Genomic DNA, 26,330 nt, shown 5'->3' with positions numbered 1-26,330 from the left:
AGAGCTGCTACCACCCCCTACGATGTTCAGTGCTTCAAGCCCCATTACGGGGGTAGGGCTGTGTTACACTGTGGAGTGCCGCAGCACTGAGAATTCCACCTTCCCTGGCCGCCTCCTCTGCCTTGAGCCTCAGCACCTTCTGTGAAATGGGGATGGAAGCCCTGCCTTGCCTGCTCCCTGGGGCTCTGGTGAAAATTTGGATGTGAAAGTGGCCTGTGGATGTCAGCCTCATGGTTGAGAGGACAGGCTCTGGGGTGAGTACCAGGTTCAGAGTCTACTGTTTCTAGTTGTGTGACTACATACATTTCTACACCGTCTCTGTGCTTCAGGCTCATTGCGTGTAACCCGGGGAAGGTAATCATGCCTTCCATGTGGGGTTCTGTCAGTGTTGAGTGATGAGGCAGCGCTCTGTGCAGATGCAGTGTCCCCAGCTGCTGGCAGGAGGGACAGTGGGCAGCTCACAGCTGTGCTTCCCACCGGGAATTGCCCTAGACAGCCTTGCTCAAGGTTATGCCCCCTCCCAATGACTAATTGATGCTTGGATATAAAGGCCAGGCCCCTTGTCTCACTCTAGGACCACTTAGAAAGGCCTTCTCAGCTACAGAGTTCCTGGTAAAAATGGGCCAGGGGCTCAAATGCAGCCACATGGGGGCAGCCTCTTCCTCACTCCTCTGCCTGTCTCACCTCCTTACAGGTGAATCTCCCCAGAGTGCTCCCCAAGAAGCCATCAAAAAACAATTTTCACCTCAAGATCTGTTCCCAGGGAACCCAATATCTACCAGTTATGGATGTGAATATTTTAGAGTAACGATTCTCAGGTTTGAGTGGGCATCAAAGTCACCCAGGGAGCCTGATAAAATAAAAATTGCTGGGCCCCAACCTGAGAGTTTCTGATTCAAGTGGTCTGGGGTGGCCAGAGAATCTGCATTTCTAACAAGAAGCTCTCGGTGATGCTACCACTTTCCAAATCCGTGCTTTAGAACTCAGTAAGTTGCTGCCCTCCTCTTATTCCTCTTCTCACCTAAAGCTAAATCATAGAGCTTATCGAAATCAAATTGATAAATTTTATTTCTGTAAAATGGTCTTGGTGTGACCAAGTAGACTTGCTTAGAAAGAAAGAATGCAAGGATCAACCATAAAATAAAATGGAGTCTTAGAAGGAGGGAAAAATCAAGATGGAAGATATATAGATAAAAGCCAGAAATCTTTGCATTACTTGGTTTTTGGATTTGACTTGGGAACCATATAAATATTTAATATAATTATAAAAACAAGATTAAGTCTAAACTAAATGCAGAAAGCAATCCCTAAAAATAAAGAGCTAAATGAAATAAATGAGCCCAATGTGTGTGAGTTGGTGGCCTAACCATGCAGAGAGGAGTTGTTTCAAGTGGCTTAAATATATAAAAATTTGACTGTAGATTCCTAGTTATATATGTATGCTGGAGACAAATAACTTTTCTGTAATCATATTCTTAGCCATAATATTGGTATTGTTTTCTGAAACTATTATATATTGTAGAAAAAAGCAAATAAGTAGCCATATTAATGTTGAGAATTCATATTTTTAGCAAAAGAGATACAATAAAATCAGACAAAGACATAACAAGAAAACTATAGACCAGTGTCCCTTGTGAGTTTTGATGCAGAAATTCTCAACAAAATACTAGCAAACCAAATTCAGCAACGTATAAGAAAGGTTATACACTATGACCAAGTAGGATGTTGCAGGAATAGAAGACTGGTTCAATATATGAAAATCGATGTAAATACATCATATTAATAAAATAAAAGACAAAACTGACATGATCATCTCAGTAGATGCAAAAAAAAAAAAAAAAAAAGCATTTGACAAAATCCAACACTTCTTTTTCCAGGATTAAAACACTCAGCAAACTAGGAATAGAAGGGAACTGCTCCAAGCTGATAAAGTGCTTCTGTGAAAAACCCACTCTAACATCTTACTTACTGGTGAGAGACTGAATGCTTTTCCTCCTAAGATCAGGAACAAGATAAGGATAATTGTATTTCTACACACTTGCAAAACAAATTGAAAGTAAAATGTACATTTACTAGCCATTTTTCCAGAGAAGATGTACAAATGGCCGATAGACATATGAAAAGATACTCAACGTCCTTAGTCGTTAAATGATAAGGAGATACCACTTCACACTCACTAGGATGGCTATAATCAGAAAGGTGGACAATAGCATGCATTGGTGAGGATATGGGGAAATTGGAAATCTCATTTCACATTGCTGGTGGGAATGTGAAATGGTGTTATCACTTTGGAAAACCATTTGATAGGTCCTTACAAAGTTAAAAATGGAGTTGCCTTTGACCCAGCAGTTCTGCTGTTTGCTGTGTACCCATAGAATTGAAAACATGTCTACATAAAAACTTGCACATGAATGTTCATATTCATGTATTATTCATAATAGGCAAAAGGGGGAAACATCCCAAATATCCATTAATTGATGAATAGATAAATAAAATGTGGTGAATTCATACAATGGGCTATGATTCAGCTATGAAAAAGAAATGAAACATTGATGCATGCTACAACATGGATGAACTTTGAAAACATTACACTAAGTGTGGCCAGACACAAAAAGCCTCAAATATGAATCCATTTATATAAAATGTCCAGGATAGGAAAATCCATGAACACGGAAAGCAGATTAGGGATTGCTAGCAGCTAGCTGGCAGGAGGGGAAGATGGGGAATGACCACTAGTACACACAGGGTTTCTTTAGGAGTGATGAAAATGTTGTGGAATTAGACAGTGGTTATAGTTGCACAACTCTGTGAATATATTAAGAACTGCTAAATTAAAAAAGAGTAACTTTTATGGTGTGCGAATTATATCTCAATACAAAGGAGATACAATATAAAATTAGAGTTCAGTAAAACTCAGTAATTCTATATGTTAAATATAAAATTTCTGCTTAAACTCATAATGTATTGTTTAAAATATATTTGTACCAGCCTGGGCAACTTAGTGAAACCTTGTATCTACAAAAAAATTCAAAAATTAGCCAGGCACAGGGTGGCGTGCGCCTGTAGTCCCAGCGACTTGGGAGGCTGAGGTGGGATGGCATGAGCCTGGGAGATGGAGATTGCATTGAGCCGAGATTGTGTCACTGCACTTCAGCCTGGGTGACAGAGTGAAACCCTGTCTCAAAAAAATAAAATAAAATATATTTGTAGTTCTGACCACTGGAAAGGCATAGAAACTATAACCAACCTAGTGGTAAGGAACACCCTTAGTGCTCATATTGCAGCATCCGAATGGTGATATTGATGATGTTAAGGATTAAAGGTTCCTTGGCAGAATGGCTGATTCCAGGTTAGGGCAGGAAATGTGCAAGTTAAGTCTGGGGAATCTTTTCATATCTTTTATCACAAAACAAGGAAGCTATCAGTACTCTGGTCACGTCCAAAGGACTCTGGAGTCAACCTGAGAAGACTCCTTTTGGCTAAAGATGGGTTTATTTGGGAACCAGTAAGAATGAGAACTGCATTGGATTGAACCACATTAGTTATGTGTCCATTTGTGAGTTAACATAATTGACCATCTTTGGAGGATGCTAGGTAACCAACTCATTCTAAAGACTTGTAAAGAATCAAGAACTTACCCTGCCTTTCCTATACTTTGGAGTGAACAAATAGTTGATGTGGTAAATTTTTCTCTATAGAATAATTTCAGCTGGTAAATGAAGATGGAGTAATAGAATTAGAATGTAATCATTTTTCAAACTCCTGATGAAATAAAATATTTAGGCATCGATTATCACAAAAGGAAAGACAACTGGACACAATGTGTCTCCTAAGGGATCCCTGTACCACCATCTTTGAAGAGGCTGTCAGAATAGCTTATTGAATTAGGTCAAGCTTATAGATCTAGCTAGCAGTTTATAAGAACTAAAGGGGGACAGACAGAGGAACAGTTTAAAGGATACCACAGAGACGCAAGCAGCAAAATGCAGACTGTGGGGACTCCTATAGGATAAATGGCCCAGTTTCTTCAACAAATAAATCAAAGGGAAAAAAAAGGAGGGCATAAGTTTATGTGTAAAAGAGACTTAGGAGACCCATGAGCTGTACGTAGTATGTGGACCTTGTTTTGATCCTGTTTTAAACCAACTATAGAAAGACATAAGATCAGGGAAATTTGCACACCAACTAGATATTTGATGATATTAAGGAACAATGTTAATTCTTCTGGGTGTTATAATGGTATGAAAGATGCACAAGGGGCAGGGCCTTCCACCCCTAAGCTTACCATGGTGGAGACTAGAGCCCAGGGAGAGAAAGAGGAGGGGCTGAGCCATTGAAGCCCAGTTTATTCTTCCAAACTCATGGATAAATCATTTCTCCTCTATTGGAGAGGAATGTGTAATAGGAAAAAACAAACTCACTGTTTTTTGCTCTCTATTCATACATGCAACACAGAGTATTTCTGTGACCAAATGTGCGGGGTAGGGAGAGGGGCTCCCCCAACAAGCAATTCTCCAACACCAGCCTGCTATCCTGTGATTCAATTCAATTCTGACACTACCTGCCTGGAGTTAGAGTCAGATCCCACAGGTAAAGGGCTTGGTCCCACAAGATTATACCTCACCCCCCACCTTCAGATGCCATTTGCAAATCCAGGCCTGGGGTAATTCTGACCAGTTGGGTGTAAATTGGTGGTTACCCTCCTTGGATTTGATTATCTGCCAGAGTGGCTCACAGAACTCAGGGGGACACCTTCACCAGTTTATTATGAAGCATATTAGAAAGGATACAAATGAACAACCAGATGAAGAGCTGCATAGGGCGGGGTCTGTGGGAAGGACCTCCCACGTTCTTGTGGAGGCCTCATCACATGGACATGATTAATTATCATCACAGTCTCCAGCTGCTGTCCCCTTCCTGGAGGACGGTGGGGTGGGGCTGAGAGTTCTAAGCTTCTAATCATGGCATGTTCTTTCTGGTGACCACCCTGCCTCCTGGAGCCCACCAAGAGTCACCTCATTAGAACAAAAGATGCGTCTGTCACCCAGAAAACACCGAGAGATTTAGGAGCTCTGTGTCAGGAACTGGGGTCAAAGATGAAATATTAGAACATAAGATTTTCCTGGCACCCCTGTTGCTTAGGAAGTGACAAGTTTTAGAAGCTCTGTGCCAGGAACCAAGGACAAAGACCAAAGTCTGTAGTTCTTATTATAAATCACAATATCACAGCTGGACAGAGAGGCCAGAGTGTTACTGAAGGGCTGTCCTCCACATGAAATCACGACTATTCAAAATCAGGGAGGTCTTTTATACATATCCCTGTGTGGTATATATGCAGAGATTAGAGGTACAACTTTGGGATGTCATGTAGAAGTTCCTATGTGACCAAAGTCTCCCTGGATTTTGCTCATTCCCTAACGACTAGAGAGAAAGTGGGATTTGCAGTTAGCTAAACCCTGTGACTGAGTTCTCTTGGCAGGAGGAGAGCTGACCCTGTCCTCTGCCTCCCCTTGTGTTTCCCTCTAGCTGCAACAGCAAGCGCTACCTGGAGACACTTCCCAATACAAGCATCATCATCCCCTTCCACAACGAAGGCTGGTCCTCCCTCCTCCGCACCGTCCACAGTGTGCTCAACCGCTCGCCCCCAGAGCTGGTTGCTGAGATTGTGCTGGTCGACGACTTCAGTGATCGAGGTAGGATCTGTCCCACCGAGCCTCCCACCCCCTGTGCTTCATCTGGTGACTCACCAAAGGGATGGCAGGTTTTCCCTTCTTTAGCAGCGTCAACGTATAGGCCATCATTGGCTGAATGCCTGGACCTTGCACTGTGCACACATTTTCTCATTTAATCCTCACAACTCATGAAGTGGCTGCTATTTTTACCGCTGTGTATCTGTTTAGAAATATATTAACTGGAAAAAAAAAAAAAAAAACCAAAACAGAAAACTTGATACACAATAGCCCAAACAAGTGTAAGGATTCATTCACTTATCTGTCTCTATCTATTTATTAAATATTGCATAACAAGAGCTCCAGGACTGGTACAACTGGCTGCTCAGAGCTGTCATCCAAGAGCCAGGCTGTTTCTTTGTTTCTGCTTCCTCATCCTCATGGTCACAAAATGGTACCTCTGGCAAGTCTGCCTTTCAGGCAGGAAAAAGGGTGGAAAACAAAGGGCACAAAGCCTTCATCTGTCAAGGTTTTGCCTTCTAATTCAAGAAAGTGTCCTGTAGACTCACAGCCAGATCCCTGACATCTGGGCACCCCTATCTGCAAGGAAGGCAGGGAATGTGAGTGTTTTGGTTTGTGGCCTCTTTGGTGAGTTAGGAAAAGGAGAAGTGGATTGGAGATGTCAAGTAGGTCCAGCTGGGATTGCAGTGTCTGGCACACCGTTTTACAGATGAGAAAACTGAGACCCAGAGAAGTTAAGTGACTTACCCTTGGTCACAGCTCTCAGATAGTAATGTGGCGACCAAACCATGTCTGTCTGGCCCCAAGCATGTGATCTTAGCTACATCCAGAGCCTCTTAGCTGTGAATCTTACCCTGTGGAATAACTCTCGGTCTTGGGTTTAAGAGACAGAGATGGGGCCAAAAGTGAAATCCAAGAAGAAATTGCCCTTCAGCCAGTGGCCTCAAGCTTATTCTTTGCATCAAAGCTTTCACCAATTGCTGCAAAATTAAGAGAATCCCTTTCCTCTGCTCACCTTTTTACAGAGGCACTAATAAGCAGTGAAGAGAGGGAGTATGCGTGCACTCCAGAATAATTGCAGCTGACAGTTTCAGGAGCGCCTCACCTGCCATCGCCCCGTTTTAATACCATGCTCTTAATTACACACCTTTAGTACAGAGGCCTCAGAGAGACAGAGAGAGAGAGGGTGTGTATGTGTGTGTGTATGTGTGTGTGTATGTGTGTGTGTATGTGTGTGTGTATGTGTGTGTGTGTGTGTGTGTGTGTAGACATTTAACTCAGTTCTTACCCGGTCTATAAAGTCTTCCCTAACTCTTGACATACACTCATTCTCATGCTACCCTTTACATTTCCTTCCCTTCCCTTACAACTTATCACAGGTGAAATTAAAATATGTATTTGTGTGAACATTGGTGTGTTGTGTGCCTCTCCTACTAGACTGTCTATTCTGATTGCAAGGACCACCACATTGGTCCTGTTCACCACAGATCCCAGCTCCTTAGGCATACAGCAGGTGCTTACTACATGTTTGATGCATGATCAGAGCCTGGTTCTTCAGTCTTCTTAGTGCTTCCACCCTGGAAGTACTAACAGTAAACCTCGAGCACACTGTATGAGATTTATCTGTGTCCACAGAGCAAGGCCTGTGAGCCTGCTGATGGTAGGGGTGTGCCTTCCTCGTCCCGTAGTCCTGCTGTTTGGCAGAGAGCCTGGAAATAGCTATATCTCTGATCCCGGCCCTGCCACACACTGTCTCTGTGACCTTGACCCAGTCACTTCCCCTTTCAGAACTTTACTCCCCTCATCTATCAAATGGGATCACAATAGTACCTATGACCTCTTAGGTGGCTGTCACTGTCAAATGAGTTAATAGATGTCTATCAAGTGCTTAGGACAGTGCCTGGTGCAGAGTGAACATTAAAGATAGACATCTGAGCTTGGTATCATTTCTGTTGTGGACGTTACTTATGGTTGGTGTGCAGGAAGGGAAGTCAGGGATGAGTGTACAGAGGTGCATGCACAGGACGGATGTGTGGGTGCAGGTATGTCTTTTCTTTCTGTAGGGAAGAAGATTTTTGCAAACTGTAAAACACTGAGCAAACAGTCTGTGGTCTCATCCTCTGCCTAAAATATCTCCCTGTTCCTTCACTCCTCTCTTTATAATAGCAGCCCCCATTTTGGGGAGAAGCTCAATATGCCAGGCCCATATATTCTCTCATTTATTCTTGACAGCAGCCTCTGAAGGAAGCCTTGGGGTCCCTCCTCTCAGATGAGGAGGGCTAAGTAATTTGCCCAGAATCACAGGCCATGGAGCGGCATCCCTAGGCCTATGGACTCAGCATGCAGACCCTGGCTCCACTTCTGCCTCTTGCTTCCTCTCTTCTGCTTTCCCTTTCCCAGCCTCCTCTCCCAACCTCATCCTTGTCCCAGTGTGGGCTGCCACCCACAAGCCAAGGGCTCACAGCTGGGCAGTAGAAAGGGAAAAAAATGAGCGAACTGCTCAAGTGATTAATTGACTTTCTGCAGCATAAACAGCCTCCGCCACCTGGGGACAAACACCTGAGCCTTCCCTCGGTACGGGCTGCTTGCTCTGAGCAGGCTCCTTGTTGTACTCCTTCTCAGGGCCACAGCAGTGGCAGTGAGGGCTGTGCTCACTCTCTCACACTCCCCAAAGACCCAGCCACAGCAGGGCCCTCTGTCCTGGAGCACAGCACACACCGTGCTCTGTCCTGCCTCGGGATCCTGTGCTCTTCCTCTGCCTAAACGCCCTCTTCCCAGCTCTTCCAATGGCTGGCTCCCCTCATCCCATCGTCATTTAGACCGCACCACTACCATTATTCACCATGCTGCGGTTACATGGCTATTTGTTGAGCTGTTTATTCATTGTCAGTCTTCCCCCACTAGACCACTTGTGGTCTAGAAGGAGGTGATTAGTAAATGTTTGTGAATGAGTGAATAGATGCATGAGGAGGGAGGGAGGGAATGTATGGCAGCTACCCATGCATACAGAAAACCATCACCAGCAGCAGGGCCATCTTCAGCCAGCAAGACAGATGTGGCTGTGGAAGACACTGCAGTTCCTGCAGTGACTGGTGCTGGTCCACGCCTGTGTTTTCAGGCTGGGGTCCCTGTAACCTGTTTTTCTGAAGCATCAGCTGCCCTGGGATTGGGCTTGCAGCACTCAGCAGGATCCCCCTCTGGGCATGATAGGGCATCCATCCTTCAGACATGGAGTAAACCAGACCTCAGCCAGATTTGAAACAAGCATCTCTCCTTGTTCAGTTAGAAAAGAATTTCAAGATCATCTAGGCCAGTGACTTCGTGCCTGCTTCTCAGAGCAGCAGAGGCCCCAGAGAAGTCTCAGGAAATGCTGTGAGAGGTATAGAGAACCACACAGGCACCAGTGGGGTTCAGGTGCCTCTCCCGGCATGATCTGTATTTACTTTCTGAAAAAGTGATCACTGGGGGAGTTCCACTGCTAAAAAAAAGTATGTGAAAACCACTGTGTAACTCAACCTGCTCATTTTACAGATGAGAGGCCCGAGGCCTGGAGCAGTAGGCAGACTTAACCAGGAGCACACAGCTAGCTGGTTGCAGGAGAGGGACAAGACCCCATATCTGGGCCACAGTGCAGCCTTGTCCCCACTCACCTCGGGTGGTTAAGTGACACATCTGCAGAAATGCGTTATTCCTTTCTATTTCCAAGGGCACTTCTTAATAAATTACTTTCCCTTTGTATTACAGTGTAAACTTTTTGCTAAAAAGAATTCATTATCAAACATGATTAGTCCTGACCTATAGTGGTTTGCACTTCTAAATATCCCAGTTTCCTCAGTGTTGTACCCAGTGGTAAAGATAACAGAATAACCCCCTCCCCTGCCAATGAAGTGTAGCAGTCTTGACAAAGAAAAGGTACACTTCATAAGAAGATCATTCTCTAAGTGCATCAGTTTCTCCAGAGAGCAAAAATATTAATTCAATGTGGTACCATACCCAATCCTAAAAAGATACAGAAGAAAAATAATACCATCCCATTTCACAGGTGAGAATGAAAACTGAGACCCCCGATCGCTGCCCCTTTTTCTCAATCAATCAGGCACCCAGCCCAGAGGCGGACTCCCACCTCACACCCCTCAGTCTTGCACCTCAGCTGCCATGTTTTACAGCCTGCATTTTTCAGAAAAGCAATCATTATTCTTGTTTCAAGAAGAAATTCTCAAGGCGGCTTTGGAAGAAAACTTACTCAGCAGTGATTGTTTTAAAAATGAGATTTGGGAGAAACAATTTCAGGATTATGGAGAGGCCTGTCTAAAGTACAGCAAATATGGACCATCCTACAAGACAGATTTCTCTGGGCTACGTTAGCAGAGGCTGTTCTCAGAGCTGAAATTCATAGATGCTAACTACAAGCTAGATTGGCACTGCCTAGCAGAAGGCATTTTCCTCTGAAATGAATCTCCTCCAAGATCCTCAGGGCAACTAATTGTAGTTCAGCTAAGGGTCGAGACCTCAGATAGGAGACAAAATTGGAGCAAATGAATTCTTGAAATAAGATCCAGAGCTTTGTGCGGGCAGTATCAGGGACTCGAGTGGAAGCAGAAGCTGACACCGGAATAATCCTGGCTCTGCTTACAAATAGAACACTACAGTTTGCCAGGGGTCTCCAAAAGCTCTTCAAATGCACGAGCTTTGCTTGAGGATTAGGAGAACATTGAGGTGTTTTTGCACATGTGGAAGGGAAAGATGGGGGTATAGGCTGGCAGACTTGTCTCTGGGTTGCACTGCCTGGGTGGCATGTTTTTATGAGGAAAAACAAGAGAGGTCTTGTTCATTTGTTTGTTTTTATTCCCTGTCTCCTTAGCCTCTCCACTTTCAAACAGTGTTGTTTTTCCAGAAAAATTAGTTATGTGGTAATGGAAAGAATTACTGTGTTTGGATTAACTACAGGCTGCCCAGAATGATGAGGTACAAAAGTGACAGGCTATATGATCTCATTGACAGCATTTTCTCCAGCTCAACTCCCTTTCTACAAACAAACAAACATAGGGAATGGTTCCCAACAGAAGTTCTTAGCAGGTGTTTGCAGAGCTGTTGAAAAGTTGTTGGCAGTGATTGGTGCTGGAAGGAGGATAGACAATGCCGGGCCCATTAGTTCACATGGTAGTGAGCTCACCTCGCCCATGAGGCCAGGGTCAGTAGTCCTCTTCCCATGATGGGCTTATTAAGTCTGACCTGCACTCTCACACCATGCCAGTCATGGGAACACATCACGGAAATCCATTTTGCCCCGTCCCTCTTTGCATCACTCTTGACACTGCCCGATAAGCATCTATTCCCCATTTCTTGTCTTCTCTCGAGCAGCCTTAGTTTGCTTCTGATACCACCACAACTTGTTGGCGTGGCCTTTTCCCACTTACGTTTTATTGCTCAGGTTCTTTCACATTTTTGAGTTTTTTTGCTGCTTATTTTGTTTTTTTCTATGTCTGTTCTGATTTATCAAAGTAATTCATATTCATGTATTCAGCAGTATTTGTGACATGACTCTGTGCCACATGCTGTAGTTTGTGCTGATATAAGAGGAGTCAAATAGGCTTCCCTCGATGGCTCCAGTAGGCCTAGAGGAGGTAAGGGGCAGTTGTAAGACCATGAAACCATGAAATATGTGCTACCTGGTGAAAGTCCAAGCAATGTAGAGTACAGAGGACAACAGGGCAGACTTCCTGGAAAAAATTCCAGCGAAATTTAATCCAAAGCATTGTAGATACTACTCCTTGGGGTTAGGGAAAGGAAGAACATTCCAGGCAGAAAGAGCAGGAAAAGCACAGGCTGAAAGTCGAGGAGAAAATGTGAGAAATGCAGAAAGAGCCGTCCATAACCTTATCACGTGGAGGCAATTAGTATTAATATTTAGGCTTTTTGCCCCAGTGTTTTTTCTTTCAATAGACCTTACTTTTTAGAACAGTTTAGGTTCACAGCAAAACTAAGTAAAAAGTAGGTAGGTCCATGGCCATACTACCCTGAACACACCCGATCTCATCTGAAAGTACAGAGAGTTCTCCACTATCAAAATCTCATACCATAGTGGTACATTTGTTACAATCCCTGAACCCATATCAATACATCATTTTCTCCTAAAATCCATAGTTTATATTAGGGTTCACTCTGGTGTTGTACATTCTATGGATTTGGACAAGTATATAATGACATATATCTACCATTATAGCATCATACAGAGTAGTTTCACTACCCTAAAAGTCCTCTGTGCTCCACCTGTTCATCTCTCCCTTTCCCTAAACCCTGGCAGCCACCAATCATTTTACTGTCGCTATAGTTTTACATTTTCCACAATGTAATGTAGTTGGAATCATACAGTATATAAAACCTTTTCAGATTGGCTTCTTTCACCCACGAATATGCACTTAAGGTTCCTCTGTGTCTTTTTATGGCTTGGTAGCTCATTTCTTTTTAGTGCTGAATAACGTTCCATTTTCTGGATATACCACAGTTTGTTTATCCATTTACCTACTGAAGGACATCTTGGCTGCTTCCAAGTTTTGGCAAATATTAGTAAAACCACTGTGAACATTTGTGTACAGGATTTTGTGTGGACATAAGTTTTCAGCTTACTTAGGTAAATGCCAAGGAATGTGATTGGTGGATCATTTGGTAAGAGTATATATAGTTTTATAAGAAACTGCCAAATTGTCTTCCAAAGTGGCTTACCATTTTGCGTTTCCACCTGCAATGAATGAGAGTTCCTGCTGTTCCACCTCCTCGCCAGCATTTGATATTGTCAGTGTTTTGGATTTTGCCAATAGCTGCTTAGTGGTTTCTCACTTTTATTTTCACTTGAATTTTCTAGTCACATATGATATGGAGCATCTTTTTGTATGCCTATCTGCCATTTGTAAATTTTCTTTTTGTTCTCAGTATTTTATCATTTCTGTTTTCTTTTTCATACCCTCCCAATTCCCCTCCAGTCCCACCCTGCTGAGGAAATTCAGGTTTGCCGTCTGGTATGTATCATCCCAGACCATTCTGTATAATCATACTAACTAACATATAGCAACATGTAATAAAAAGAACTCATGTTTATTGAGCTTCTACTGTGTGCTAAGTGCATTCACTCATTTATTATCACAGCACTATGATAGGTTCTGTCATGCCCAGTGTGAAAACCATAGTGGCCTCAATGATATCAGACCTCATTTTTCTACTTAAAAATTTAATATTTTTGTCCCCATTTTACAGATGATAAAACTGGGACACAAGTAAGTTGCTGATGTGTACTTAGCTGAAAGAGGCAGAGCTTTGATTTAAAACCATCCATTCTGATTCCAGAACCTTTACTCCTAAGCTTTACATGCTTTTCCCCCTCTTTTATTGGAATCATACTGTATACATTACTTTTTTAAAAGACATATTTATTCAGCATCATGATCAGACTATTACATTTAGCAATCAACAGCATGGGTGCAAAAAAAAAAAATCAACATTAAAACCCTTTGTTCGAATGCTTTACACTTTCCACAGAACAGGGACTAAAATAACCTGTTAGACAGTTAATCACAAATACAGGCCTTGAGTTTTTTGCCCACCCACATGAGTATTTGTCTAAAACATGTCTTCTTTGTAGCAGCTCGGCTCTGCCACTACTGTGCTTGGCTGAGTTCACAAATCTGATATAACCTGTAGCTTCCTTGTCACTTCTCTGGCTCTCCTCTCCTGCTAAGCTTTGTTTTCTTGCAGTAATTAAAATCTTCTGTCACTGCCATAGCTACTGCTGGTACTGGAACTGCCATAGGCACCTTGGTTTCATGGTTTGGCAAAGTATTGGCCTCCACCACCATAGGGGACAGCACTTCTGCCTCCAAAGTTTCCTCCCTTCATGGGTCCAAAATTTGAAGACTGATGGTTGTAATTGCCAAAATCATTGTAGCTTCCATCACCTCCAGAATTGCTTCCATCATTACCAAATCCATTAGAGCCATCCCCACTGCCACCATATCCACCACCACCATGGCTGCCACCAAAGCCACCACAATCACCGAAGTTCCATCCGTGACCAAAGTCATCATTCCCACTAAAACCACCTCCACAACCAGCACCAAAGTTTCCAGAGCCACTTCAGCTTCTTTGGCTGGATGAAGCACTCGCCATCTCTTGCTTTGACGGGGCTTTCCTAACTTCACAGTTGTGGCCATTCACAGGATAGTATTTCTAAATGACAGTCTTATCCACGGAGTCATGGTCGTCAAAGGTTACAAAGGCAAAGCCCCTTTTCTTGCCACTGCCTTGATCAGTCATGATTTCAATCACTTCATTTTTTCCATATTGTTCAAAATAATCTCTTAGGTGATGTACTTTAGCGTCTTCTTTAATGCAACCAGCAAATATCTTTTTCACAGTTGAGTGGACACCTGGTCTTTGAGAATCTCCTCTTGAGACAGCTGTCTTTGGTTCCACAGCTCTTCCATCCACCTTGTGTGGCCTTGCATTCATGGCTGCATCCACCTCCTCCACGGTGGCATAGGTGGCAAACACACAGCCCCTGGGGCGCTTGGTGCTTGGATCTCTCCTTACCACACAATCTGTGAGCGTTCCCCGTTGCTCAAAATGGCTCCTCAGGCTCTCATCAGTTGTTTCAAAGCTCAGCCCTCCAATGAAGAGCTTCCTCAGCTGCTTGGGCTCTTTAGGAGACTCTGACTTAGACATGATAGCAGTGGGAAGAGACTTTAATGATGCTTCCTCAGTGGCGTCCACAGGCAGAAAGCTACAACTTTTTTTTTTTTCTGTTAATGTATCACAGCCATCCTTCAGGTCAGTAGTAGAAACAGAGCAAACTCATTTGTCTTTTAATAACTAAATTAATATTCCATAGTGGTAATCTATATTTAGTCCCTTTTTAAGGGCACTTTGTGGAGTGAACATTCAATCATATACAACTTTGCATCCTGGTTTCTTTCACTTAACTTTTTACAATCCCTTCCCCTTGTCATTGTGAAATGACTACCCATCTCTTTTTCTTTGAGACAATGGTGACATAGAGACAGGAGTCAAGCAAGTCCAGAATATCAGCTGTATTGTTGCAGAGGCTGATCCAGAGAACACAACATGAATCTCTTTGTACCCGTTTTCTTCTGAATGACTGACCCAGGGACAGGCTTAGCAGGTGTGGAACCATGGCCTCGCTGGCAGGGCAGAGTCGGCCAAAAAGCATGGCACAAGGAGGACAGATAAAGCCAGCCGTGCAGGCACAGTGACTGTTTTCACTTCAGCCTGTCCGGCCTCACCTCCACAACCTTCCTTAGAGGTGAAATAGTTTCCTGCTACGAAAGCACAAGGGCAGGGGAAGTGACTTCTGTTCCAGATGATGAAGCTGAGGCTTGGAGAGATGGTTGGGAGGTGGCCTCAGCTGCTTATCTGCCCTCATAGTCATCTCCTCGTTGGGAATTGCATTGACAGAAGGGATTGATCGTCCCCACAGTGGGCTCAGTAATCTTAAGAATCCCACATCTCAAGTATCAGTCTCCACCACTAAGGAAATCTTCAGGCTTTCTTGATTCTCTTCTCCTTTCATATCTTTGACATCCTAAACGCTTCTCCCTCAGACTCCAAAGGAGAGAACAGCTAAGATTAAAACTGTTACAGAATATCAATTAGTTTATAATGAGGGAAATCTATAAACATTTTGGTGGATATCTGGTAGAAACACAGGATGCAAGAGTCAATATATCTATGGGATATTTTGTGCATCTTTAAAAAAAAAAAACCCCAGGATTTTGTGGATCAAGTACTGTATAAATGATTTACTGGAGAGAAAAAAAAAAATCAAATAAATCGCTCAGATTGCATCTGAAGCATCAAAAGCTCCAATGTTTGAGAAAGAATTGTTTCTGTAGTGGAAAATAGCTGCATTGTATTTTCAGAAAGGTGACGCTTCTTTTGACGTGGGTGAACCTTCTACATTTTAAAAACTTGGTGCGGTAAGAGTGCGGTAAATCACGGATATTCTCGTGATTTTCTTATGGGATTAAAGTCTAACCTTTTCCACTGTTTCAGTGTTTCCTTAAAAACACAGTGTGGGGGAGTAAAAACCAATGGAACACCAGATTGGGGAGCCTTGGATAATGTCCCCAGGGAGAGGGCAGAGGAACTGCCCCCTTCTGTCATAGTCTTCCTTCAGAAAGCTCCTGGGCCTTCCTGCCAGCTTAGGCCTGATGTAAATTCTTATCTGCTCAGGGTTTGAAGAGAGATGAGATTTGAGGCTGAAATAAAAGTATTAGGTCGGTGCAAAAGGAATTGCGGTTTTTGCCATTACCTTTCATAGGAAAAGCCGCAGTTATTTTTGCACCAACCTAACAGTAGGTTCCTTAATAACTAACCTGGTCTAGTGCACACCAGCCAAGTCCTATTCACATCATTCACATTCTCAAGCTCAATAAGTGGGGAGCTGAAAGTGCTCATTTGCCTGCATTGCAGAGTGAAAAAAAGCAGTAATAGCAATAATAATAATGTGACACAGCACCTATATAGCACTTTCTATGTGCCAGACACTGTTGTAAGTGACTTAAACACATTATATTTCACTTTATAGGAAGCCTCTTTATAGACAACATTTGCCTAAAGGAAAAATTCACATTTAGTAGAGCAGTCAAACCAAATCCAAGAGATTTCCCTTCTCTGTGTGCCCCGCCTCCTAAATAAAACAAAAACTTTTAAATATAGATGTGAAATGACTACAGCATGACCTTTGATGTATGTCTATATGTCTAATAGGTATGTTATTCTGTTTTCATTTATTGTAAATCCTCTAAATAATATTGGTTCTAGCAGACAAATGAAGCATGTTGGCCAAAAAGTAGGCATTAGTTCTAATCTGCTGCCTGACCCCAACCCACGGGAATCTCCAAGTAAACCCATTGCAAACAGAGATAGTTCAGGGATTCTTCCCAATTTCCTTAAAGAACTTCCAGCCCCTGAAGCTTTCAAGCACATCTTTATCAGACAACCACAACTCCAGAGTCAATTATGTTTTGATCTGAATCTGGAGGCACCTTTAGAGCTATTTACATCAGAGGCTTAAAATGCTACCAATTTTCATAGCCAAAAATAGGCAACAGTTGACAGCTCTAAAGATCAAGAAGGCCAAATATACACATTTATGTATCATTTATTTATTTCAAATTTTTTTAAAAAAGAAAATTCCACCACTGTACCTTAATATAGCATTCGTGGGTATTGAAAGTTTAATTTCTTTTTTCCCTCTTTTTCTCTTATTTTACTGTCTCATACCGAAATCTCATGAAAATGGAATTTTTACATCAGTATATGGAACAAAGAAATAGACACGTGTTAAGGCCAAAGTAACATCCCTTCTTCTCGTGTGATTTAGTGAAGTTAGTTCCTGTAAAATATTCACAGATGCAGGCTGCCTTTTCCAACCTTTGGGGATCCTCATTTTACTCAATTTCTTCGCCTAAAAGACAAAAATGCTCATTCCTCCTAGAATAATAATAAAAGTATTTTATTTGCTTACTTTATAAATGCGGACCTCTTCAGAGATGCCCACCTTATTTATAAGCAACCAGGAATCTCAAAATAACCAATAACTTCCTATCATCTCCTATTTGTCCTCCACTCCTGGACTTGTTAATGAATGAGATTTATTGGGCATTGCTAATAATCTGCAGTGAAGGTGAAAGCAGATGGAATTATAAGGCTATGCTTTCTGTCTAGTCTTCTCAGAAATTGTTTTTGTTTTCCTATATGCTGTCAGAACACATGGTTTAGAATATTCTAAATAATAACCTCACTCCAGTCTCTGTTAATAGAAAACTCAAACTAACAATAACCTTCCCAGAGCCTCCACACCAGCTAGCAGATTTATCTTAACCAGACAGGAGGAAAGACTAGCCCTGACCCTTCCCAGCACACACGTTCTGCTGCCATACCACAGAACTTGAACTCATGAAGGAATGAAAATGACCTATAAATAGACTTTCTTCCTGAGCAAAGTGATGCCGAATATTCTTTTTAGTAGACACAAAACCCTGTGTCCTTTCTCCCTTTCGGCTGCAGGGAGGTGGAGGACATAGTCATTTTGGTGAACAGCTCCTCACCTCGCACCCAGTGCTTGTCATGCCAGCTGGGTCCTAAGTCCAGATGTGCCTCCGACCAGTCCCACCCCATCCTTTCCCCATCCCATGAGCCAGTACATTCTCTTCTTGTGTAAACTAGTTGGAGTTGATTTTCTGTCATGTCTAACCCCAAAGCCGTAAGTACTGTCTCCCCTTTTGCGGGATGAGTGAGGATTGAGTAAGGTCCTGCACCGTGACAGGCCGGGCACATGGTCATCATTCCTTCAGTGGTGGTTGTTAATGATGCTGTTGTTATGGTGATGCTTGTTGTTATTACTGTTACCTGAAATGCTGCGCTACCCTGTCTACCTCAAAGTCTCATTATGGGAATGAGATGAAATTAAAAATGTGAGATTAATGAGCTAAACAATGCAATGAGGACATACAAGAGGGTACTGATTTTCACAGAAGGAAAGAACCCCGAGGAGAACTTTCTAGTCGGGTGGCAGAGAAAAATGTGACCTTCAAAGCAGACATTCCAAACCTGGAGTGTGCCCCCGCGGTCTCCAGGTCATCTGGGTTCAAGCAATGGCTCTTAACTCTTATCCTTATCAACTTTGACTGAGGAGCTTGTTAAATGCAGGTTACCAGGGCCCACCCACAGAGATTCTGATTCAGCGGTTCTAGGGTGGGCCTCAGGAATCTGCATTCTTAACAGACATCTCAGATTATTTTGATAGAGTTGAAAAGATCCTCGGACTTTTGGAAAACACAGGATTCCAGGTGTGGCAGGTCACTCAGTGTGCTTTGTGATAGATTTGGATAGTGATGTCTTGGAATGTATACCCTGGGTCATGGTAAGTGCAACAACGCATGGCCCTTCTGGGAGGAGATAAGTTAAGATGCCTTCAGCCTTGGCCAGACCCCTGTTTTCTAGGATGTCTTGTCCTAAATAATTGCCTTGCTATAACAGGCTTGTGTGGATTTATGGTCTCACATTTAATTTCAGCCGCTATTCATTAATCCTGATGATCTCACTTAAATTATTAAACAGTCATATATTCCAATTTTGAGGGCACTAATTATATCCTTGAGAGGCTGTTATTATCTGGATGATCAGATACACTCAGCCAACACTAGACTGTTTTCTCCTCACTCATCAGAATTTTACACTTTTTCAGGATTTTTTCAGTTGCCACATGTGTTTTATGTGACAAGATCTCAGAGCTGAGGAATTATGAAATATGAGAGCAGAGGTTCTCAAATTTTGGTATGCATAAGAATCACCTGGGAAGAATGTTTAACATGCAGATTCCCTAGGCCCTGTGAGTGTCCAGGTCCTCAGTCTCGGAGGAGTCCAGGAATCTGTGTTGTAACCAGCTTTCTGAGGATTGTGATGCAGCCAGTTCTGGGACCCTGAGCTGAGAAACTCTGCCTTCAGATGTTACTGCTGGTAGAAGCTCTCAAGAGATATTTGATGAGAACAAATACTGAGTGATGAGAACAGTCCCCTCATTTTTCAGTACGGAAACTGACACCCAGAGAGGGGAAAGCTCTCCTTCAAAGCCCCACGGCAGAGACACTGCTGACATCTCTGGCCCGTTGTAAGGATCAAATGAGATAATAGATGGGAAAGCACTTTGGAAAGTATTCAGCACTCTATAAATGCAAGGAGGCACTATTATTTTCAGGTTGGGCCGGCCTTGTGACAGAAATGGCTTAGTACTTTCTCTCTAAATTACCATAATCACCTGTTTGAGGCCTCAGCCAAGCCCATAACTCTAAATTCACCAGGCATGGAATAAATTCCTCCTGAAATGTCCAATAAAAAAATATTTTATAGAAGAATGTGCTTGAGGCCCTGCCTGGTCCTCAGTCAGAAGTTTCCTTTTTCTGTTGCCTGGCCCCATCAATTCTGGGGGAAGATCACATCTCCTCCAACCTCGGGTACCTGCTTCAAAAGCCCTGCTTTCCAGCAGGTGGACTTCTGGCCTTTCTTGGAACATATAAAACTCATCCATGAACATTTTTGCCCTCAGAATGCTTCCTCCATATGAGCCCACTTCTAACATCTTTGTGGCTTTGGACATAGGAAAGCTGAAATCAGGGCACCCCAGGTCTTAAAGTTCCTTTAGTTCAGAATACTCAGTGGCTTGGGTTTGCTGCAAGTGTACTTCGAGGCCAGGTTGCTGATCCTGCAGGCTACCTCTGTGCTTCTGTGTGTGTTTGTCCTGCTGTGTCATGATTAACTGGATAGCTTTTAGGAAAGCATTTCCTCATACTGATTTAGAATCACACTCCTTGCAGGGTTCATCAGTGGGGTCTGCATCTATCCTGATCTTCCCATGACTCCCTCCAGGTTTTAGAAGACTCTGTTTGTATCCAAGTCCATAAGTTCCTTCCACCACAAAATGAATTTCTTTTTTTTTTGGCAACAGGTCTCACTCTGTCGCCCAGGCAGTGGCAAGATCTCTGCAGTGGCTCACTGCAGCCTCCGCCTCCTGGGTTCAAGTGGTTCTCCTGCCTCAGCCTCCTGAGTAGCTGGGATTACAGGCGTGTGCCACCATGCCCAGCTAATTTTTGTATTTTTAGTAGAGACGGGGTTTCACCATGTTGGCTAGGATGGTCTCGATCTCCTGACCTCGTGATCCGCCCACCTCGGCTTCCCAAAGTGCTAAGATTACATGCATGAGCCACTGCACCTGGCCAATAAATTTCTAAAAAACGTGATGGTAGACTGAGTTCAAGAACAGATATTCTGCTTCTATTCACATTTCAACCTTTATTTTTAAATATTTCTTCTACACCACTACGGATCCTATCTCTTAGCAAGCCCTCCACATACAAAACCTCAAGTTCAGGTATTTGCAAGTTACCCACACACAAAGTCTATTTTTAAATCTAGAAGAAATCAAGGCTTTCCACTGATGTTAGAAAGCCGAGTGTTCCCAGGCAGCATGACTTCAGAGTTAAGGGAATTTCTGCACCATTTTCAGGAATCTTCACCCAACCTGTACATTTTAGAGATGAGAATATACATTTAGGAACTTCCTAAGGTTATATGACTGGTTAATGACAAGTCCTGCTCCACCTTCAGGGAGCACCTGTTGCTGGCCAGGCATAGCTCTGACAAGCTGCCAGGCCCCTCCAAAAATCAGGCCCACAGTCATAGCCCCCCAGTCCAGGCTGTCCCCAGTGGGCATGCTACAGTGGCAGGACCATCCACATGCCCAGAAGACAAATCTGCCGGCAGCAGGTATGGACACTCTAGTTGGGTCCTTTTTTGTTCCTTTGCTGACTTAACATAATGAGCCAAAGATGCATCAAAACTCATCCTCCCCCAACCCCCACCTATAATTGAGGGATAATTGACAAGTAAAAATTGTGTATATTTAAGGTATACAATGTGATGATCTGATATTTGTATACATTGTGAAGTCATTACCACAATCAAGCTAATTAATGTGTTCATCACCGCCCATAGCTATCTTTTTTGTGGTGAGAATATTTAAGATCTATTCTTTTAGCAAATTTCAAGTACATAATACATTATTATTAACTATATTCACCATGCTGCACATTAAGTCTCCAGAACTTATTCATCTTTGAACTGAAAGTTTGTACCCTTTGACCCACATCTCCCTATTTCCCCCACCCCGAGCCCCTGGAAATCACCATTCTGCTCTGTTACTATGAGTTCAACTTTTTTAGATTCCTCATATGAGTGAGATCATGCAGTATTTATCTTTCTGTGTCTGGCCTATTTCACTTAGCATAATGTCCTCCAAGTTCATCCAGGTTGTCACAAGCAGCAAATTTCCTCCTTGGTTTTTTTTTTTTTTTTTTTTTTTTGACAGAGTTTCACACTGTTGCCCAGGCTGGAGTACAGTGCCCCAATTATGGCTCACTGCAACCTTGACTTCTCTGGGATCCAGCAATCCTTCCACCTCAGCCTCCCAAGTAACTGAGACTACAGGCCTGCACCACCACACCCAGCTAATTTTTTTTTTTTTTTTTTGTAGAGCCAGCGTTTCACCATGTTGCCTAGGCTGTTATTGAACTCCTGGGCTCAAGTGATCCACCCACCTCAGCCACCCAAAGTGCCTGGGATTATAGGCATGAGCCACCATGCCTGGCTATTTCCTTCCTTTTTAAGGCTGAATAATATTCATGTGTGTGTGTGTGAGAGAGAGAGAGAGAGAGAGAGAGAGACACACACACCACATTTTCTTTTTTCATCTGTTGATGGACACTTAGATTGTTTCCATATCTTGGCTATTGGGAATAGTGCTGCAGTGAACATGGCAGTACAGATATCTCTTAGGGATAGTGATTTTATTCTCTTTGGCTACATATCCAGAAATGAGATTGCTGGATCATATGGTAGCTCCGTTTTTACTGTTTTGAGGAACCTCCATACTGTTTTGCATAATGGCTGTATGGAAAATATGAACCAAAGCTCATTCTCGAGTAACATTTCTTGACTAGTGCATTCAAGTATCTGCCCTGTCTTTATATTTTAGCTAATTGCTAACACAACACATGCAGTAAATACTTTTAGCAGGACTGAACAACATGTTTAGTCATCTAACAAAGGCATTTCGTCTCATGACAACTTTTTTGGACATACCTCAATGTGCTGCGTCTATAGCTAACTTAATGACAGAAGCTGCCTTGGCAGTACCAGGAACCAAATGTTATAACCAGCAACTCTCCTATAGGTAGTACTGCTTTTGTAGCAGTGTAAATCACAGTAGTGCCGATTTTTTTGTTTTAAAGAAGCTAAATGCAAGATTTAAACCTTAACTTGTTTGGGCTTTGACTCCTTGTGTTCTTAGAACACAAGCTTTAGTCAGGCAGCAGTGACCTTGAGCTAGTACTTAACCTCTCTGTGCCTGATTGAGTAAAACTGGGCTACTTTCTCAGAGTTTTACAGATTAATTGAGATATTTTGTGTAGAGAGCTTAGAACAGTGCCTGGCTCAGAGCATCCATCAACCTTGATACCATAACATTCCTTGCTAGGAAATTCTGTGTTTATTCATCCCTGCTCTTTCTTTCATCCTCCTTTCTAGTTCCACATTGAAGATCCTAAACTTAAACGATCATTAATAATGATATATGAGAACACTAATAAATGTCACCATTTATTAACACTTAATATGTGCCAAGATCTGTTCATTTATGATCTCACTGAGTCCTGTGAGGTTGGCATTGTTGTCTGGCGTTGTCTGATATATAACAGTGCCAACCTCACAGGGCTCAGTGAGGTGAAACTGAGGATTAGGAAGGTGTGAACTGGACAAGTGCATGGCAGAGTCAGAATCCAAACTCAAATTTATTTGGATCAAGAGTTCAAGAGTGATACACGATTATGTATTACTTCCCATTACCTCGTGTATGATGATAGGAATAACTTATAAGGATTTTTTTTTTTTTTTTTTTTTTACAGGATCTTGATCTGTCATTCAGGCTGAAGTGCAATGATGTAATCATAGCCCACTGCAGCCTCAAACTCCTGGGCCCAATCAGTCATCCCACCTCAGCCTCCCGAGTAACTGGGACTATAGGCATGCACCACCACACCCAGCTAATTTTTAGTTTTTGGTAGAGACAAGGTCTCGCTGTGTTGCCCAGGCTGATCTCAAATTCCTGAGCCCAGGTGATCCTCCCGCCTCTGCCTCCCAAAGTGCTGGGATTACAGGTGCGAGCCACCACACCTGGCCTACTTCTAAGGATTTAATGCCTTGTGTTTTCTTCATTTATTTCTCATAGAAGCATTCAGTCTTCGCACTTTGACTTTGAAAATCAGGGACCAGGTTGAGCCAGAGAAAATATTCACCTATCAGGAGAAGGAATGAAAAACCAGACATTTTTCTACTTGGTTATCAATCCCCACGGTTGATTTGCTGAGAATTTTGTCCCCTCTAAAACAGAGTGTGATTTTCTTTCCCTTCGACCTTCACGCCACTGGAAAATTTTAAATTATTCAAGATATTGAAGGTTTATTATCTGCTGGAAGGCTGTAATGTCATTGCAAGGTGTCATTTAAAGAACTGTCTGTCTGTGTGAACCACCTTGTTCTGAATACCTGTTCCTGCGTAGAGCCGGAAGATGTCTATTTATTTATCAGTGGTGGTTCATAGCTGCCTTAGATCAATCATATTATTCTTCCTCCATGGCTCAAGCCGCAAAATAAATGGCTGGTGATGTACAGAGCATTGAAATCATTTGTATATCATCAGTCACTTGTTTCTCTTCTGTTAGTTGCATTTTGATGGAGAGCCATATGTTTGGGGGATTTCATTTTCATTACAGCCTTTGGTCACATTGTCCATTTGTAATACCGTCTTAGATATTAATTACCTCAGTTAGAGAATGGCCTTTCAAATGTTGTATCACCTCCACTGTTGCGCTATTCATACCATAAAGCTATAAATGCCAGCTATTGTTTTATTCTTCCTTTTGACACTTGTTTCTCTATGGAGTGGTATTCTTTCCCAGAGTTTGTCATCAGTGATAAGAGAAAATATCTTTGTGTAGAGGGGTGGGGAATTATTATTATTTTTCCTCCATAAATACCTCATCAATTCAGTTCCTTTGTGGAGTAGAACATCCATTAGTGACTTTTCTAGGTGTTGGTATGAGAACAAGTAGACCAGCTTTGGCTCCAGCCCTACCAGTAAATAAATAGCTTTGTGATCTTGAGCAAATTACATCACTTCTTTGTGCTTCAGTGTCTGCATCTAGAAAGTACGGATGACTTCTAAAATCTTGTCAAGCTTTAAATCCTAGAATCCTAGAATGACTGTCTTCACTTCTTCCCTAGAGTTTAAGAGATATAAATTGATAACTTTCCAATGTCTTGATTTCAGTTATATCTTTTTCTAAATCTTCTCCCTTACTGCATAACTCTTAGATGATGTTTACTTCTTGTCACCTCCAGTGTGTCTGTCCCTAGGTGGCTTGTACCCTTTCTAATTTGCTATTTCAATTCAGCTTTGGAATAAGAAAGCCAGTTATTAGTTTTTCAGGTATTATCTAAAGTAAATAGATGGGTTAAATAGATCCTAAGTGGGTGGCTCAAGGCTCTCACTTGAGATTAGACTTTATGAGCAATGTTTAGCGGCCAGAGAGACAGCAAACCCTTTATTTATATTATTTTAAATAAAAGTAATCAGGAAAGGCTTCCTAGATAGGTGTCATTGCCTCGTAAAGGAGGTTCCCTGGGCTAAGAGAATAGCATAAGCAAAAGCATCGAGGCAGGATGATCTCTCAGCAGTCCTGAGCGGTGATTGTCAGGAGGCTGTACCTCCTGAGTTACTGTACCTCTGTCCTCCCTGCTGAGCCTGGAGATCATTTCCTGATCCCCAAGGAGACACATAATCTGAAAAAGGATTCCAGGTAGAAAGAGTAGTCTGGGAGATATAATTTAAATTCTGAAATATCAGAATTTCCAGACATTAAAAAAATTTCTCCAGCCAAGGTGGTGTGTGCCTGTAGTCCTAGCTACTCAGGAGGCTGAGGCAGGAGAATAGCTTGAGCTGGCGAGTTTGGGACTTTAGTGCACTATGCTGATTGGGTGTTTGCACTAAGTTTGGCATCAATCAGGTGACCTCCTAGGAGCAGGGGACCACCAAGTTGCCTAAAGTGGGGGGAACCAGCCTGGTTGGAAACAGAGCAGGTCAAAACTCCTGTGCTGATCAGTAGTGGGGTTGTGCTTATGAATAGCCACTGCACTCCAGCCTAGGCAACATAGCAAGACCCCATGTCTGAAGAAAAAAATTTTTTTTTAACTTTCAGTATGTTAGTGTTTATGAGTCAGTGGGAACAGACTTTGAAATTAGAGCTGAGACCAGTAATGCAGGATGTCTGGTCACCATGGTTATCAGTTATAGAAGAACCATAAGTCCTGGTCCCTCCTGAATTCCAGGAGCTGTGTTGTCTATTACAGTAGCCACTAGCCACATGTGGCTATTCACATTTAAATTAAAATTCAGTAAAATTAAAACTTCAGTTTCTCAGTCACACAAGCCACATTTCACATGCTCAGTAGCCATATGTAACTGAGACAGCACAGATACAGATCATCATAGAAAATTCTGCCGGACAGCCCTACTCCAGAAAGACAAGTGTGGGACACATGATACAGCCATTAACACTTAGTTCCTGACTGCCTGCCTGTGCAGTAGCCATTTTTTTGTTTCTTTACTTCTCTAATAAACTTGCTTTCCCTTTAGAAAAAAAAAAAAATGTAGTCCCCGTAGAGCTGGAGGCACTGAGAATGGGATAGGGGGCAGTGGTTGTTTTATAATGTCAGGACTTGCTCTATTCTTCACCATGGCTGGGGCATGGTACAGGACCCTGGGTCCACAGTCCATAGCGCAAATGTCCATTGCAACCAGTGCAGGAAAATAAACTCACTCCTACTCTGCTAGTGGGAGTATAAATTAACAGGCCAAACTGGCAGTTTGTATCAAAACACCTTACATGAGCATATCCTTTGATCTAGCAATTCCATCTCTAGAGATTTTTCTAAAGAGACAATCAAAGATAGTTAA

At 42.5% G+C, this 26,330-nt stretch overlaps 1 protein-coding gene and 1 pseudogene across 4 annotated transcripts in view; one reads left to right on the top strand and one right to left on the bottom strand.

Moving 5' to 3' along the window:
- Positions 1–26,330, top strand: part of GALNT10 (polypeptide N-acetylgalactosaminyltransferase 10) — a 228,865-nt gene that overhangs the window by 131,824 nt on the left and 70,711 nt on the right. For all 4 annotated transcript variants that reach the window (XM_030927279.1, XM_030927280.1, XM_030927278.1 and 1 more), the window contains exon 4: positions 5,527–5,693. In XM_030927279.1, the coding sequence (XP_030783139.1) occupies positions 5,527–5,693 (167 nt within the window). The remainder of the gene's footprint in view (positions 1–5,526; positions 5,694–26,330) is intronic.
- LOC104660239 lies at positions 13,443–14,405 on the bottom strand (annotated as a pseudogene).

The sequence above is a fragment of the Rhinopithecus roxellana genome, chromosome 3, assembly GCF_007565055.1.
Source record: "Rhinopithecus roxellana isolate Shanxi Qingling chromosome 3, ASM756505v1, whole genome shotgun sequence".
Classification (NCBI taxonomy): domain Eukaryota; kingdom Metazoa; phylum Chordata; class Mammalia; order Primates; family Cercopithecidae; genus Rhinopithecus; species Rhinopithecus roxellana.
The sequence above is the reverse complement of the archived record's forward strand: the minus strand, read 5'-3'. Positions and strand labels throughout refer to the sequence as shown.